Consider the following 18830-nt stretch of genomic DNA (forward strand, 5'->3'; position numbering starts at 1 on the left):
CAATTCATTTTCATCTTTATTGCAATGCCCAGCACAGCAGGGATGAAAACACTCATCCAAACATTCGTCATTCTTATTCCACATGAACCAAACATACTGACATTAAATATAAATTTATAGTTTCTGTTCAAACTCCAGAAGATATTAAAAATATTTACAGTTCTTAAAGTGTCTGTGGCACACGAGGCAGGAGCTCAGAGTTGAGCAGAGATCAGAGTCCACATTAAGGGCCACCTTAGTCCACCTCCTCAATAGTCGGCCCCTGGCTGTCGGCCCTCGCCTGCTCTCTGCACCCAGCGGGCATCCCTCCCTGGGGCATCCCTCCCTGGTACAGCTTGCTGATGACGGGCTGGCACACCTTCTCCAGCTCTTTCTGCTTGTCTTGGTACTCGTCTTTCTCAGCCAGCTGGTTGTTCTCCAGCCAGGCGATGGTCTCCTCACACTTCTCGGCCACCTTCTTCTTGTCCTCCTCGCTGATTTTGCCCTTCAAGCTCTCGTCCTGCACGGTGCTCTTCACGCTGAAGGCGAAGGACTCCAGGGAGTTCCTGGCAGCCATTTTGTCCCTCTGCAGGTCGTCCTCGGCTTTGTATTTGTCAGCGTCCTGCACCATCCTCTCGATGTCCTCTTTGCTCAGTCGGCCCTTATCGTTGGTGATGGTGATCTTGTTCTCTTTGCCGGTGCTTTTGTCCACCGCCGACACGTTCAAGATCCCGTTGGCGTCGATGTCGAAGGTGACCTCGATCTGCGGGACCCCCCTGGGAGCGGGTGGGAGTCCCGTCAGCTCGAACTTGCCCAGCAGGTTGTTGTCCTTGGTCATGGCCCTCTCCCCTTCGTAGACCTGGATCAGGACCCCGGGCTGGTTGTCAGAGTAGGTGCTGAACACCTGGGTTTGTTTGGTGGGGATGGTGGTGTTGCGTTTGATCAGGGACGTCATCACCCCTCCGGCCGTCTCGATACCCAGGGACAGAGGCGCCACGTCCAGCAGCAGCAGGTCCTGAACGTTGCCCGAGGTGTCGCCCGAGAGGATGGCGGCCTGGACGGCGGCGCCGTAGGCCACCGCCTCGTCCGGGTTGATGCTCTTGTTCAGCTTCCGGCCGTTGAAGAAGTCCTGCAGGAGTTTCTGGATTTTGGGGATTCTGGTGGAGCCTCCCACCAGGACCACGTCGTGGATCCGGCCCTTGTCCATTCTGGCGTCCCTCAGGGCTTTCTCCACCGGCTCCAAGGTTCCCCTGAACAGGTCGGAGCACAGCTCCTCAAAGCGAGCCCTGGTGATGGAGGTGTAGAAGTCGATGCCCTCAAACAGAGAGTCGATCTCGATGCTGGCCTGGGAGCTGGAGGACAGGGTCCTCTTGGCCCTCTCACAGGCTGTGCGCAGCCTCCTCAGGGCTCTCTTGTTCTGGCCGATGTCCTTCTTGTGCTTCCTCTTGAACTCCTCCACAAAGTGGTCGACCATGCGGTTGTCAAAGTCCTCTCCGCCCAGGTGAGTGTCTCCGGCCGTGGCCTTCACCTCAAAGATGCCGTCTTCGATGGTCAGGACGGACACGTCGAAGGTGCCCCCGCCCAGGTCAAAGATCAGGATGTTCCGTTCCCCGGACTTGCCTTTGTCCAGACCGTACGCGATGGCGGCCGCCGTCGGCTCGTTGATGATCCGCAGGACGTTGAGTCCCGCGATGACGCCTGCGTCTTTGGTGGCCTGTCGCTGGGAGTCGTTGAAGTACGCCGGGACCGTGATGACGGCGTTGGACACTTTTTGGCCCAGGTAGGCCTCGGCGATCTCCTTCATCTTCACCAGGACCATGGAGGAAACCTCCTCGGGGTAGAAGGCTTTGTCCTCCCCTTTGTACTCTACTTGTATTTTGGGCCTCCCTCCCTCTGAAACCACCTTGAAGGGCCAGTGCTTCATGTCCGCCTGCACCACCGGATCGTCACACTTTCTCCCGATCAGTCTCTTGGCATCAAACACAGTGTTGCTGGGGTTCATGGCCACCTGGTTCTTGGCTGCGTCCCCGATCAGCCTCTCGGTGTCGGTGAAGGCCACATAGCTGGGGGTGGTCCTGTTGCCCTGGTCGTTGGCGATGATCTCTACTTTTCCGTGCTGGAAAACCCCCACACAGGAGTAGGTGGTGCCCAGGTCGATGCCGATCGCTACGCCTTTGGCTGCAGACATCTTGGCTGTGTTGGCTTTGTGTCCTAAAGGTGCAGAGACACAAATGAGCAGGAGCGTGAGAAAAGTAAGTGAACATCTGCAGCAGCTGTTGGAGCTTCAGCTGTTTTCTATCAAAAGAAACTGAGTCCCAGCATCAGAGGACTGAGGTCATACAGAGTGAATGCATCACTAAGTCTTTTTACTTCAAATCACATGAATTAAATATATCAACACAGAACAAAAACAAAACCATTAAACTGTTAAATCTTCAACAAGACACAATTATTTAGATACACACAATAAGCTTCTGTTCACTTTAATGTAACAGAACCGCAAAATTAGTCAGAAAAGCAGGTTACTGACAGATTTGAACAGTTCTGTGATAAGTCAGAGCTTCTTGTATTCTTACTGTACAAAACAAGTATGATTATACAAACATTTTTTTTTTTAAATAAAGTAACTAAGTAGTCGTAAATTATTTATTTTGGAGTTAACAAACAGAAAAATATACATAAGTAGACCTTTAAAATAGGGAAAACTTTAGATGAGCACTTACTCTGGCTGGAAGTTAAAAATGAAGATGGATTTGAATTAAAATCAGTTCCTCTCCGCGGCGCAGATCGTCTTCAGCTCCGGTCTTCTGTGTCTCTTCTCGGATCTCTTCTTGTCTGAACTGCCGGTGTTCACCTCCAGCACTGTTTTTATTCTTCTTCGCTCCCTTCTCGTTGTTTCTCGAGGTTTCCATTGACTCTCTTGTCCAATCACAGCTCGGCGCGGCGCTCTGCGTCATGACGTCATCTGCTAGAAGTTTCTCCTGCCTTCTCGTCGCTCAGAGAAATCGTTAGAAGTGTTAAACAGAAAAATATTGTTTTAGATCATTTAAGATTCATCCTCTAAATACAGTAAGAGTGACAACGAATATGGACAGACTGATGTTGAAAAGCTCCGTGAAAAATTCAAGTAAATCAGGACACAAATCTACTTTAAAACCAAACGTAAATTGAAAACTTCTTAATATTTCTTTAAAATCTAAAATCTGTTATTGGATAACAAGATTTAATCCATGCCGAACATTTTAGAAGACATTAGAGATTATTATGAATTAGCGGGTTCTTTTCACAACTCTGTAAAAATAACCAGGAGACCAGAAAATGCTTTAAAACGGTCATTTTTTAAATGGAGTCTTGGTGCACAGTGTCTATGTTTGGAGAAAGAGACATTTAATCAACATTTACATATAAAATGGGATATTTTTATTTGAAAGTGAGGTCAGTGTGTTGATATTTACGACAAGTGCTTAAAAATTCAAAATAATTCACAAAACATAAGCCTTTTAGACTTTTTCTTCCATCAGAGTATACTCTTTAATAGTTTATTTGTGTATTTTTATTTATGGCCTCGTGCAGGTGCCATATCTTTGTGTTGATGATCAACTCAAATAATTTGATTTTCATAGCACCAATTCCCAACAAAAGACATCTCAAAACACTTTAATTAAACTTGTTTAATTTATTTTTAAAGTCCACACAGTTCGACCCAGTTATTTTCCAAATCAGCGTTTGGTTGCTGGAGCTGGTAAAGATAGTTTTCAATATTTAATGATGTGTTTCAGCTGCTCAGGTTGGTAAAACTGTCAAAGAAAACAGAGTTAAAGAGTAAAATGAGCACATGCTGATACTTTAGTTTCTTCTGGATGTGAAATATCTACATTATTAGAATATAAACACAATTAATGGGATCCTAAATGTAAGGGGGAAATTATTACCATAAGGAGCATTAAAACCTTTTAATTAGGTACAAGATTTGGAAAAACACAACTTTTTAACACTAGAAATGCAATCAAAACCAAAGACAAACAATGAATGTGAGAACATTTTCAAACTCTTTAAAGTCTCAGTTTTGTCTTCTTTAAGGAGTTGAACAAGGAGGCAGGCTGAACATTTACTGTAGATGTGACATAACTCTGTGTTCCTCGGCGTAGTTTGGAGATGAATTAGGTCAACAGGATGTGTTCATTCTCTCACCTGAGAGCTAAACATCTGCTGTAATATGAAAGGTGGTTAAACTAAAGTTCTACAGTGTTGTTATGTTAGTTGTTTCCACCAGATGTCACCAAAGTTTGGATGTTTTAAATCAGCGAACAGCAGGAAAATATTGACCAGACTCAGATTTATTTTGTTTCCTGCCTTTATAACAACATTAATGATTTTCTTTTTAATTATTAGCAACATAGAAGATAATGCAGTTGTTGTTTTATTAAAACAGGAATAAATAAGTTGAACTGTTTGGTATTTATTAGTTGGGAATGTCGTAAACTTTATAAACTTACCTTCAGTCATTTTAACTTTATTTTTAAAGTCCAAACAGTTCGACCCAGTTATTTTCCAAATCAGCGTTTGGTTGCTGGAGCTGGTAAAGATAGTTTTCAATATTTAATGATGTGTTTCAGCTGCTCAGGTTGGTAAAACTGTCAAAGAAAACAGAGTTAAAGAGTAAAATGAGCACATGCTGATACTTTAGTTTCTTCTGGATGTGAAATATCTACATTATTAGAATATAAACATAATTAATGGGATCCTAAATGTAAGGTGGAAATTATTACCATAAGGAATACTAAAACATTTTAATTAGGTACAAGATTTGGAAAAACACAACTTTTTAACACTAGAAATGCAATCAAAACCAATTAATCAAAACCTTCACCAGCCCCAACAGCCCAACAAGTGGAGTCTCCCCCAGCCCCAGTGGGAAACCCCCAGACTTCGCCCCCCCGGACCCCACCCAGCCCCCAGCTCTGGACTCCTCACTTCTGGATTTCCCTGACAGGATGAAGAGCCTTCTCAATATTGGAATCCAATTGACTCCACGCAAAAATCCCATATTCTTCCCCCCTAACATCCCACCTCATCCAGCCCCTCCCATTCCACCACGTCCATCACGTTGGAAACAACCCTCAAACAAAAGTCACCAAGCCCCCCCACCTCCTCTGAATCATCATATCTGTGAGTCTGACTGATATGTGCCGGGTCCAGGCTGTAATACTGATATCAAGAATGCTCTTCCCCAGATAAAGTCAGGGCCCTATGGAGTTCAGACAGCCTTTTCAATCCCTGTGATGACAGCAGAGGTGTCAAGTAACAAAGTACAAATACTTTGTTACTGTACTTAAGTACACTTTTTATGTATCTGTACTTTACTCCATTACTTATTGTTCTGCCTATTTCTGACTTCTACTCATTACATTTTCACACAAGTATCTGTACTTTCTATTCCTTACATTTTCAAAACAAACAGCCTCGTTACTCTTGGCTTCAGTTTAATGTTTATGTATTTCAAATCATGTGCGCCATCCAATACAGATCAGTGGCGCCATCCACACCTAGTGAGAACGAGTGTAATTGGATGAATCATATAACGCAAACACTCATCGGTTAGGCTATTCATCAAATTTGTGCTGACACACAAGGAAATCGTCATTCGTCAGAAGCAAGCAGATGTTCTACAAACTGCAAACGTGAAGCGTCTAACATAATCTTAGTGTGTATGCAAAATTGTTGCACTCTCCTACTCCGTGCCATTTTCAGAGCGTTTTAGGTGCTCTGTATGTAGTGATAAAGAGCTCATTTTCATTTCAGTTTTTGTCTTGACTGTCAGCTATGACAAAGGGGGGAACGTGCGTGTGTATAACATTTTTTCTTTGAATTTTTCAGGCAGTAAGACTTTTTGTTTGTTTTTTTGATGGGACCAGGGGCGTCTGTAGCTTGAGCAAACATTCGGGGCTGTAGCCCAGACATGAAAATAATTTTTAACGGGGGTCAGGGGGTTTTTCCCCCAGGATTTTTTTTAAAAAAAGGGGGTGTTAAAATGAAAATTTAACACAGTTCATGACCAGCTGCTTAACATGTTGAATGCCGAGCTGTGAATGTTGGCATTCATGTTTTGATAAAATGCCGAGATCCATATATCCAAATGCTGACATTGTGTCTTTGTTAGCCTAACGGTGCGTTCACACCAAACGCGATGCGAATATTCGCACCGCCTTCATCGCGCGATCGTTGCCGCAGGTGTAAATTAAATTCCATCGCCTCAAACGCCTCTTTCGCGCGAGTAAAAAACGAGTGAATAGCTCAAGGGGCTATCCATGGCTGATCGCTCCTTGTACCTGCTGTGGCAGTCCGAGATTCGTCTGAAACGCACACGCCATCGTGTCTGGGTCAGTGACATCATCCGGTGGTGCATTCAGCTCGGATAATTTCATCGCCTTCTACAGGAGTTGCGTCTGGATGACGGCCGCCTCCAGCGGCACCCCAGGCCCACCAGGACCCAGCCCGACGACCCGCTCGGGAGGACCGGCGCCTGCAGCCGGCGTCCCGCCGAGAGATCACGGCACCGATCCTCCCGAGCGGGTCGTCGGGCTGGGTCCTGGTGGGCCTGGGGTGCCGCTGGAGGCGGCCGTCATCCAGACGGAACTCCTGGAAAAGGCGGTGATTTAATTTTTTTTATTTTATTTTGTCAGGGACCATGTGCAAAGTACATTAATTACAAAGTAAAGAGATGACCTGCACCAGATTGTAGCTTAGAAGCTAATTTCCATCTGCAGTCCCATCTGCATGTCACAGACAGCGCCTGTCCATCTGTCTCCACGTCACTGTCGTCCAGAATCTCAACGCTGATAGGCTGTCTGGCGCGAATATATCGCCAAAGTTGGATTTTTTGAACTCGCGCGAATCGCATATTTTCAATCGCGCGGCGGCCACCGCATCACCGCACCGCTCCTCACTGCACCTCAGAATCCTGCGGTCTGAGCTGGTTACAAAGTTGCATGATGACAGCAGCGCCGCGGTAGTCTATCACCGCTCAAAGTGTGGTCCCGTGACGGAGCTCTCCTTCTTTTTCTTCTTCTTCGTTCTTCTTCTTATTATTATTATTATACATATTTTTCTTTATGTCAGTCCAGAGAGATTCGGGGCTGAAGCCCCGAATGACCAGGTCTCTCGACGCGCATGGATGGGACGAACATGAATACCTCACGACCTACCTCTTGAATACTACCTCACGTGTAATTAAATTCCAATAAAGTTTGAGAAAGAACATGCTCCTTGAGTGACTTTGTCTTTGACAGGAATGGTTTTATGATTGTTGTCTTGGGCCACATGTAGAACTAACCAGTTTTCAAATTAAGCTTGCAATTCGTATAGTGGCAGCTACCTTTGTGTGTGTTTTTTTTTTTTTTTTAAATTTAAAATTTTTTTAATTTAAAGGTTACTTTATGCTTTTATACTTTAAGTAGGTTTTGGAGCACATACTTTTTCACTTTTACTTGAGTAAAGAGGTCAAGTTGATACTTCAACTTTTACCAGAGTGTTTTTAAACTGCAGTATCTATACTTCTACTTAAGTAACAAATGTGTGTACTTTTGACACCACTGCATGACAGGTAACAGAAAAGTGGTCAAACTGGTGGGAAATAAAAAAGGTTCATTTAAATCTACCAATCTATTGAATATAGTGTGTCAACCCCGAAACACACCAGTATCACCTGTTGTCTCCACGAGATTAGCCCTACTCAATATCAGATCACTAGCCAACAAATCCCTCGTAGTAAATGACATGATCATGACCTATAATCTAGACTTTTTATTTCTTAGTGAAACATGGCTGACTGAATGTAGCTGTGATACCATTCTCAATGAGGCCGCACCAACAAATTTCAGTTTTATCAATAAGTGTCGAAGTGGTAAGAAGGGCGGGGGAGTTGCCGCCATTTTTAAATCAGTCTTTCAGTGCAAAGAAATTTTACTTGGTGATTTTAGCTCTTTTGAATATCTCTGTTTTTTGTAAAGGGGGATCCAAAAGTTATCTTCCTAATCATTTATAGACCACCAAGATACCCAGGAACTTTCTTTGATGAGTTTGCTGAACTGCTGTAAGTTATCTGCACTGACTATAACTTTTTTATCATAACTGGGGATTTTAACATTCACATGGACAATAACATGGACACTAATGCCAAAGAACTCTGCTCTCTACTTGACACTTTTGGCCTCCTTCAACATGTGAATGGACCCACACATACTCGAGGCCACACACTGGATCTGGTTATCTCTAAAGGTGTTGACATTTCTTCTGTTGATATCAAGGACGTGGCGCTCTCTGATCATTTCTGTGTGTTCTCTGACTTACAGTTAACTCCAAACATTCAGTTAACCCGTGTGTCTGTTAGAAAAAGGTACATAAATGAGAATACCAGTGCTAAGTTTATGGAAGTTATAGCTATGTCATCAACTGCGAGTGCAGAGACAGTTGATGAACTCTTAGATAACTTTAACTTGAAAATCTCAAATGTCATGGATACTGTTGCACCTGTTAAAAATAAGATGATCCTGAGCAGAAAGCGAACACCATGGAGAAACACTATGATGGTAAAGGCCTTGAAAACAGAATGCAGGAAAGCAGATGAATGGCGAAAAACTAAACTTCAAACTCACCATGACCTCTACAAACAAAGTCTTTGTAATTTTAATCACGGGTTACTCCGGGCCAGACAGCAACACTTATCTGAAATGATTAATAAGATCATCAACAACACTCGTGCTCTGTTTGCTATGGTTAATAAGCTGACAACCCCCCCAAACAGATAGTTTCAGAACTCTGTTCCACAGAGGAATGCAATGAATTTGTTTGTTTTTTCAATGAAAACATCAAATCTATAAGGATAAATATCAACATAATAAAATGACGCAATCCTTAAAACCACCTAGGAATCAATCAACTATGATGTCAGAATTCAATACAGTTGACCAAAAAACCAAAGAAGAAACAGTCCAGCATCTTAAACAATCGACATCCTGTCTTCGACATCTACTCTTTTGAACGCATATTGTTCTGAGAAGCAAAACGCTTTATTTTTTAAACCCCAGCCAACTAGCCGGACTACCTTCATCAACACCAAAACGAGGCTGGAACTCTGCTCACAGGACGCAGCAGGGGGTAAGAAGATGTTCAGAAATGATGCTGCTGATATGGGATGTTACACAGCTTCATGTCAGAAGAGGCGAACTGTCCCTTTAATCATCTGATATTTGAAAATTAAATATTTTTCACAAGAACAACTTTAGTTATTCAATTCATTTTCATCTTTATTGCAATGCCCAGCACAACAGGGATGAAAACACTCATCCAAACATTCGTCATTCTTATTCCACATGAACCAAACATACTGACATTAAATATAAATTTAGAGTTTCTGTTCAAACTCCAGAAGATATTAAAAATATTTACAGTTCTTAAAGTGTCTGTGGCACACGAGGCAGGAGCTCAGAGTTGAGCAGAGATCAGAGTCCACATTAAGGGCCACCTTAGTCCACCTCCTCAATAGTCGGCCCCTGGCTGTCGGCCCTCGCCTGCTCTCTGCACCCAGCGGGCATCCCTCCCTGGGGCATCCCTCCCTGGGGCATCCCTCCCTGGGGCATCCCTCCCTGGGGCATCCCTCCCTGGGGCATCCCTCCCTGGTACAGCTTGCTGATGACGGGCTGGCACACCTTCTCCAGCTCTTTCTGCTTGTCTTGGTACTCGTCTTTCTCAGCCAGCTGGTTGTTCTCCAGCCAGGCGATGGTCTCCTCACACTTCTCGGCCACCTTCTTCTTGTCCTCCTCGCTGATTTTGCCCTTCAAGCTCTCGTCCTGCACGGTGCTCTTCACGCTGAAGGCGAAGGACTCCAGGGAGTTCCTGGCGGCCATTTTGTCCCTCTGCAGGTCGTCCTCGGCTTTGTATTTGTCAGCGTCCTGCACCATCCTCTCGATCTCCTCTTTGCTCAGTCGGCCCTTATCGTTGGTGATGGTGATCTTGTTCTCTTTGCCGGTGCTTTTGTCCACCGCCGACACGTTCAAGATCCCGTTGGCGTCGATGTCGAAGGTGACCTCGATCTGCGGGACCCCCCTGGGAGCGGGTGGGAGTCCCGTCAGCTCAAACTTGCCCAGCAGGTTGTTGTCCTTGGTCATGGCCCTCTCCCCTTCGTAGACCTGGATCAGGACCCCGGGCTGGTTGTCAGAGTAGGTGCTGAACACCTGGGTTTGTTTGGTGGGGATGGTGGTGTTGCGTTTGATCAGGGACGTCATCACCCCTCCGGCCGTCTCGATACCCAGGGACAGAGGCGCCACGTCCAGCAGCAGCAGGTCCTGAACGTTGCCCGAGGTGTCGCCCGAGAGGATGGCGGCCTGGACGGCGGCGCCGTAGGCCACCGCCTCGTCCGGGTTGATGCTCTTGTTCAGGTCCCGGCCGTTGAAGAAGTCCTGCAGGAGTTTCTGGATTTTGGGGATTCTGGTGGAGCCTCCCACCAGGACCACGTCGTGGATCTGGCCCTTGTCCATTCTGGCGTCCCTCAGGGCTTTCTCCACCGGCTCCAAGGTTCCCCTGAACAGGTCGGAGCACAGCTCCTCAAAGCGAGCCCTGGTGATGGAGGTGTAGAAGTCGATGCCCTCAAACAGAGAGTCGATCTCGATGCTGGCCTGGGAGCTGGAGGACAGGGTCCTCTTGGCCCTCTCACAGGCTGTGCGCAGCCTCCTGAGGGCTCTCTTGTTCTGGCTGATGTCCTTCTTGTGCTTCCTCTTGAACTCCTCCACAAAGTGGTCGACCATGCGGTTGTCAAAGTCCTCTCCGCCCAGGTGAGTGTCTCCGGCCGTGGCCTTCACCTCAAAGATGCCGTCTTCGATGGTCAGGACGGACACGTCGAAGGTGCCCCCGCCCAGGTCAAAGATCAGGATGTTCCGTTCCCCGGACTTGCCTTTGTCCAGACCGTACGCGATGGCGGCCGCCGTCGGCTCGTTGATGATCCTCAGGACGTTGAGTCCCGCGATGACGCCTGCGTCTTTGGTGGCCTGTCGCTGGGAGTCGTTGAAGTACGCCGGGACCGTGATGACGGCGTTGGACACTTTTTGGCCCAGGTAGGCCTCGGCGATCTCCTTCATCTTCACCAGGACCATGGAGGAAACCTCCTCGGGGTAGAAGGCTTTGTCCTCCCCTTTGTACTCTACTTGTATTTTGGGCCTCCCTCCCTCTGAAACCACCTTGAAGGGCCAGTGCTTCATGTCCGCCTGCACCACCGGATCGTCACACTTTCTCCCGATCAGTCTCTTGGCATCAAACACAGTGTTGCTGGGGTTCATGGCCACCTGGTTCTTGGCTGCGTCCCCGATCAGCCTCTCGGTGTCGGTGAAGGCCACATAGCTGGGGGTGGTCCTGTTGCCCTGGTCGTTGGCGATGATCTCTACTTTTCCGTGCTGGAAAACCCCCACACAGGAGTAGGTGGTGCCCAGGTCGATGCCGATCGCTACGCCTTTGGCTGCAGACATCTTGGCTGTGTTGGCTTTGTGTCCTAAAGGTGCAGAGACACAAATGAGCAGGAGCGTGAGAAAAGTAAGTGAACATCTGCAGCAGCTGTTGGAGCTTCAGCTGTTTTCTATCAAAAGAAACTGAGTCCCAGCATCAGAGGACTGAGGTCATACAGAGTGAATGCATCACTAAGTCTTTTTACTTCAAATCACATGAATTAAATATATCAACACAGAACAAAAACAAAACCATTTAACTGTTAAATCTTCAACAAGACACAATTATTTAGATTAGAGATACTCATTGCGCGGCTCCTCAAGCTTTAATTGGCGGCTCGCACTCGCATAGTAGCTTATAACAATCTGGTAAAAATAACAATATTTTTTTTCAAATAACATACAGAGAATACTGCACAGTATTAAGTATTTTTATTAATTATTAATTAAGGCTTAATGGTGTTTCCTAAAGAGGGAACTGTTAAACCTGGCAACGCAGCCCGCTTAAACCACCTCAGACTTGACCACAGAGCAGCTAGCTCCTTTAGCGCGAGATGCAGGCACAATGGATCGGTTTTTAATTATAAAAGGGCAAAAATCAGCACAAAAACCATGCTCATCTTGAATGTCTCACTATGATTACAACAACAAACTACAAATACAACATGAAGAAAGTCGAGCACATGCACGCCAGCTTCCACTCATCCCAGTATTAAGGTAAATGTGGTCTGAATTGAAAATGTATTGGCTGTGTTGTTTCTTTTTTTGTGGGATGTTTTATATGTAGAAATGCATATTTGCAAAAGGGGACTTTAGTATGTTGTGGTAAAAGTGGCTCTTCCCTTGATTTTGCTGCCAATGTGGCTCTGGTGAAATAAATTAGTGAGTATCACTGGTTTAGATATACACAATAAGCTTCTGTTCACTTTAATGTTACAGAACCGCAAAATTAGTCAGAAAAGCAGGTTACTGACAGATTTGAACAGTTCTGTGATAAGTCAGAGCTTCTTGTATTCTTACTGTACAAAACAAGTATGATTATACAAACATTTTATTTTTAAATAAAATAACTAAGTAGTCATAAATTATTTATTTTGGAGTTAACAAACAGAAAAATATACATAAGTAGACCTTTAAAATAGGGAAAACTTTAGATGAGCACTTACTCTGGCTGGAAGTTAAAAATGAAGATGGATTTGAATTAAAATCAGTTCCTCTCCGCGGCGCAGCTCGTCTTCAGCTCCGGTCTTCTGTGTCTCTTCTCGGATCTCTTCTTGTCTGAACTGCCGGTGTTCACCTCCAGCACCGTTTTTATTCTTCTTCGCTCCCTTCTCGTTGTTTCTCGAGCTTTCCGTTGACTCTCTTGTCCAATCACAGCTCGGCGCGGCGCTCTGCATCATGACGTCATCTGCGAGAAGTTTCTCCTGCCTTCTCGTCGCTCAGAGAAATCGTTAGAAGTGTTAAACAGAAAAATATTGTTTTAGATCATTTAAGATTCATCCTCTAAATACAGTAAGAGTGACAGCGAATATGGACAGACTGATGTTGAAAAGCTCCGTGAAAAATTCAAGTAAATCAGGAAACAAATCTACTTTTAAACCAACCGTTGATTGAAAACTTCTTAATATTCCTTTAAAATCTAAAATCTGTTATTGGATAACAAGATTTCATCAATGCCGAACATTTTAGAAGACATTAGAGATTATTATGAATTACCGGGTTCTTTTCACAACTCTGTAAAAATAACCAGGAGACCAGAAAATGCTTTAAAACGGTCATTTTTTAAATGGAGTCTTGGTGCACAGTCTCTATGTTTGGAGAAAGAGACATTTAATCAACATTTACATATAAAATTGGATATTTTTATTTGAAAGTGAGGTCAGTGTGTTGATATTTACGACAAGTGCTTAAAAATTCAAAATAATTCACAAAACATAAGCCTTTTAGACTTTTTCTTCCATCAGAGTATACTCTTTAATAGTTACTGTGTGTTTATTTGTGTATTTTTATTTATGGTTTGGCCTCATGCAGGTGCCATATCTTTGTGTTGATGATCAGCTCAAATAATTGGATTTTCATAGCACCAATTCCCAACAAAAGACATCTCAAAGCACTTTAATTAAAGAACCCAGTTATTTTCCAAATCAGCGTTTGGTTGCTGGAGCTGGTAAAGATAGTTTTCAATATTTAATGAAGTGTTTCAGCTGCTCAGGTTGGTAAAACTGTCAAAGAAAACAGAGTTAAATACTAAAATGAACACCTGCTGTTACTTTAGTTTCTTCTGGATGTGAAATATCTACATTATTAGAATATAAACACAATTAATGGGATCCTAAATGTAAGGGGGAAATTATTACCATAAGGAGCATTAAAACCTTTTAATTAGGTACAAAATTTGGAAAAACACAACTTTTTAACACTAGAAATGCAATCAAAACCAATTAATCAAAACCAAAGACAAACAATGAATCTGAGAACATTTTCAAACTCTTTAAAGTCTCAGTTTTGTCTTCTTTAAGGAGTTGAACAAGGAGGCAGGCTGAACATTTACTGTAGATGTGACATAACTCTGTGTTCCTCGGCGTAGTTTGGAGATGAATTAGGTCAACAGGATGTGTTCATTCTCTCACCTGAGAGCTAAACATCTGCTGTAATATGAAAGGTGGTAAAACTAAAGTTCTACAGTGTTGTTATGTTAGTTGTTTCCACCAGATGTCACCAAAGTTTGGATGTTTTAAATCAGCGAACAGCAGGAAAATATTGACCAGACTCAGATTTATTTTGTTTTCTGCCTTTATAACAACATTAATGATTTTCTTTTTAATTATTAGTAACATAGAAGATAATGCAGTTGTTGTTTTATTAAAACAGGGATAAATAAGTTGAACTGTTTGGTATTTATTAGTTGGGAATGTCGTAAACTTTATAAACTTACCTTCAGTCATTTTAACTTTATTTTTAAAGTCCAAACAGTTCGACCCAGTTATTTTCCAAATCAGCGTTTGGTTGCTGGAGCTGGTAAAGATAGTTTTCAATATTTAATGATGTGTTTCAGCTGCTCAGGTTGGTAAAACTGTCAGAAAACAGAGTTAAAGAGTAAAATGAACACATGCTGATACTTTAGTTTCTTCTGGATGTGAAATATCTACATTATTAGAATATAAACATAATTAATGGGATCCTAAATGTAAGGTAGAAATTACTACCATAAGGAATACTAAAACATTTTAATTAGGTACAAGATTTGGAAAAACACAACTTTTTAACACTAGAAATGCAATCAAAACCAATTAATCAAAACCTTCACCAGCCCCAACAGCCCAACAGGCGGAGTCTCCCCCAGCCCCAGTGGGAAACCCCCAGCCTTCGCCCCCCCGGACCCCACCCAGCCCCCAGCTCTGGACTCCTCACTTCTGGATTTCCCTGACAGGATGAAGAGCCTTCTCAATATTGGAATACAATTGACTCCACGCCAAAATCCCATATTCTTCCCCCCTAACATCCCACCTCATCCAGCCCCTCCCATTCCACCACGTCCATCACGTTGGAAACAACCCTCAAACAAAAGTCACCAAGCCCCCCCACCTCCTGTGAATCATCATATCTGTGAGTCTGACTGATATGTGCCGGGTCCAGGCTGTAATACTGATATCAAGAATGCTCTTCCCCAGATAAAGTCAGGGCCCTATGGAGTTCAGACAGCCTTTTCAATCCCTGTGATGGCAGGTAACAGAAAAGTGGTCAAACTGGTGGGAAATAAAACAGGTTCAGTTAAATCTACCAATCTATTGAATATAGTGTGTCAACCCCGAAACACACCAGTATCACCTGTTGTCTCCACGAGATTAGCCCTACTCAATATCAGATCACTAGCCAACAAATCCCTCTTAGTAAGTGACATGATCATGACCTATAATCTAGACTTTTTATTTCTTAGTGAAACATGGCTGACTGAATGTAGCTGTGATACCATTCTCAATGAGGCCGCACCAACAAATTTCAGTTTTATCAATAAGTGTGGAAGTGGTAAGAAGGGCGGGGGAGTTGCCGCCATTTTTAAATCAGTCTTTCAGTGCAAAGAAATTTTACTTGGTGATTTTAGCTCTTTTGAATATCTCTGTTTTTTAGTAAAGGGGGATCCAAAAGTTATCTTCCTAATCATTTATAGACCACCAAGATACCCAGGAACTTTCTTTGATGAGTTTGCTGAACTGCTGTCAGTTATCTGCACTGACTATAACTTTTTTATCATAACTGGGGATTTTAACATTCACATGGACAATAACATGGACACTAATGCCAAAGAACTCTGCTCTCTACTTGACACTTTTGGCCTCCTTCAACATGTGAACGGACCCACACATACTCGAGGCCACACACTGGATCTGGTTATCTCTAAAGGTGTTGACATTTCTTCTGTTGATATCAAGGACTTGGCGCTCTCTGATCATTTCTGTGTGTTCTCTGACTTACAGTTAACTCCAAACATTCAGTTAACCCGTGTGTCTGTTAGAAAAAGGTACATAAATGAGAATACCAGTGCTAAGTTTATGGAAGTTATAGCTATGTCATCAACTGCGAGTGCAGAGACAGTTGATGAACTCTTAGATAACTTTAACTTGAAAATCTCAAATGTCATGGATACTGTTGCACCTGTTAAAAATAAGATGATCTTGAGCAGAAAGCGAACACCATGGAGGAACACTATGACGGTAAAGGCCTTGAAAACAGAATGCAGGAAAGCAGATGAATGGCGAAAAACTAAACTTCAAATTCACCATGACCTCTACAAACAAAGTCTTTGTAATTTTAATCACGGGTTACTCCGGGCCAGACAGCAACACTTATCTGAAATGATTAATAAGAACATCAACAACACTCGTGCTCTGTTTGCTATGGTTAATAAGCTGACAACCCCCCCAAAACAGATAGTTTCAGAACTCTGTTCCACAGAGAAATGCAATGAATTTGTTTGTTATACTGCTGAACAGGTTGGAAACCTGGGCAGGACTCAGCGGGACAGTCCTAGAATGGTTCAGGTCCTACTTGGAGGAGCGGAGTTATTTTGTGACTATTGAAAGTAAACAATCTGATCGAGTGGCTATGACATGTGGAGTTCCTCAGGGGTCAGTTCTTGGACCCCTTATGTTCACCCTATACATGCTGCCTCTGGGTCAAATTCTGAAGAACTCTAAAGTCAACTACCACAGCTATGCAGATGACACACAGATATATCTGGCACTGTCTCCAGATGACTGCAGTCCTATAGAGTCATTGTGCGACTCCTTAGAGCAAGTCAAAAAGTGGATGAACCAAAATTTCCTTCAGTTAAATCAAGAAAAAACTGAGGTCATTGTGTTTGGCAACAAAGAGAAGAGGTTTGCTGTCAGTAAACATCTTGAGTCACTGTCTCTAGAAACTAAAGACCAAGTCCGGAACCTCGGCGTGCTGATAGACTCACACCTGACCTTCAACAATCATATCAAATCAGTCACCAAATCAGCCTTTTATCAACTTAAGAACATATCCAGAATTAAGGGTTTCATGTCCCAAACAGATCGGGAGAAGCTAATTCATGCTACATGCTAATGCTAACGGTCTTCTGACTGGACTCCCCCAAAAGAGTCTCAAACAGCTGCAGCCCGAGTTTTAACCAGAACAAAGAGATCACATCACATCACCCCAGTTCTCAGGTCTTTACATCGGCTCCCGGTCAGATACAGAATAGATTTTAAAGTTCTGCTACTCGTCTACAAATCACAGAATGGTTTAGGTCCAGAACACATGAATGACATGCTGGCAGAGTATAAACCCAGCAGAGCTCTGAGATCTGCTGACTCAGGTCAGATAGTGGAGCCCAGAGTTCAAACTGGACCCGGTGAAGCAGCTTTTAGCTGTTATGCTGCACACAACTGGAACAAACTACCAGCAGAACTGAAATCAGCCTCAACTGGAAGCACTTTTAAATCCAGGTTAAAAGCATTTCTCTTTCCGTCTGCTTATGGTTGAGTTTATATTTTTCTTTTCCCTTCTTCTTTGATTGCTTTTAACTGTGTTTTAATTTTTAAATTCTCTTTAAATTGCTTGTTTTTATGCTGCTTTATGCTGTTCTTTTAAATGCCTTGTCTTTATGTAAAGCACATTGAGTTGCCTGAGGTATGAGATGCGCTATATAAATAAAGATGCCTTGCCTTGCCTATCTTTTTAGCCCAGATTTGACCCTGAAAGACCGTAGCTGCTTCAATTCATCCACAATTCTAACAGACATGGCACAAATCTGCATTTCTTTGGATCACCCATGTAATTTTAACCAGGGGTTACTCCGGGCAAGACAGCAACACTTATCTGAAATGATTAATAAGAACATCAACAACACTCGTGCTCTTTTTGCTATGGTTAATAAGCTGACAACCCCCCCAAAACAGATAGTTTCAGAACTCTGTTCCACAGAAAAATGTAATGAATTTGTTTGTTTTTTCAATGAAAAAAAATTAAATCTATAAGGCTAAATATCAACATAAATCAGCAAAATAATAAGATGACGCAATCCTTAAAACCACCGAGGAATCAATTAACTATGATGTCAGAATTCAATACAGTTGACCAAAAAAACATAGAAGAAACAGTCTATATAAATAAAGATGCCTTGCCTTGCCTATCTTTTTTGCTCAGATTTGACCCTGAAAGACCGTAGCTGCTTCAACTCATCCACAATTCTAACAGACATGGCACAAATCTGCATTTCTTTGGATCACCCATGTAAGACATAGCTCATAAACTTTGGGCTGTACATACCCAGATTACATGTGTCTGTTGGAAATAAGACGTCTGCTAAGAAGACGCTGGCGGCATTGCAGAAACAGGTTGATTGGAAACTAACCATTTAATCTTTTTTTTTAATAACAGATATTCACAGGAGCAGGTATTACTACAAAATTGGGAATTATTCAATTAAAAAGTACATTAAATCTGTTAAAACTGAGCTTGGTCTATAAGATGATTATCAAATCAAACATCAGAGCATGTGACAGAATGACATAAATACACTCTGTACACGTTTATCATTGAGGCATCGTTTACATCTGGAGGGAACTATTCTATGTTCTTTAAGTAAAGGACCCGGATACGCCCATCCCTGCCTTTGCACTACTTTTCATGCTCTAAAAGTCAATTCACAGGTTAACATACTTTAAAGGAGGAGCTTTTACAACATGACACTTTAAATGACCAAAATGGTAAATAAAAGGGAAGAAGCTGTTCATGACTGGATATTCAGTGTGGACTCCATCCATGAGCCGAGTGTGGTTATCCCTCAGAGGACTGCAGAGCAGCTGGACCGGTTCACAGGGTCTCACTGCC

The 18830-nt window shown here is 43.2% G+C and overlaps 2 protein-coding genes across 2 annotated transcripts; both read right to left on the bottom strand.

The window, feature by feature from the left end:
• Positions 1–2837, bottom strand: LOC142371049 (heat shock 70 kDa protein 1-like). The gene is made up of 2 exons (XM_075453642.1): positions 2703–2837; positions 1–2190 (listed from the first exon to the last, which is right to left on the bottom strand). Exon 2 carries the CDS (start codon positions 2165–2167, stop codon positions 236–238), a length of 1932 nt encoding a protein of 643 aa, XP_075309757.1. The 5' UTR covers positions 2168–2190; positions 2703–2837; the 3' UTR covers positions 1–235.
• Positions 2838–9270: 6433 nt separating this feature from the next.
• Positions 9271–11512, bottom strand: LOC142371042 (heat shock 70 kDa protein 1-like). Its single transcript, XM_075453636.1, has one exon. It carries the CDS (start codon positions 11493–11495, stop codon positions 9504–9506), a length of 1992 nt encoding a protein of 663 aa, XP_075309751.1. The 5' UTR covers positions 11496–11512; the 3' UTR covers positions 9271–9503.
• Between the last annotated feature and the right edge of the window lie 7318 nt (positions 11513–18830).

This window comes from Odontesthes bonariensis, chromosome 21 (assembly GCF_027942865.1).
Source record: "Odontesthes bonariensis isolate fOdoBon6 chromosome 21, fOdoBon6.hap1, whole genome shotgun sequence".
NCBI lineage: Eukaryota > Metazoa > Chordata > Actinopteri > Atheriniformes > Atherinopsidae > Odontesthes > Odontesthes bonariensis.

What these genes read in the sequence shown, in the direction of transcription:
- LOC142371049 (XM_075453642.1), bottom strand. Translation starts at nt 2,167, where the DNA reads ATGTCTGCAGCCAAAGGCGTAGCGATCGGCATCGACCTGGGCACCACC.
- LOC142371042 (XM_075453636.1), bottom strand. Translation starts at nt 11,495, where the DNA reads ATGTCTGCAGCCAAAGGCGTAGCGATCGGCATCGACCTGGGCACCACC.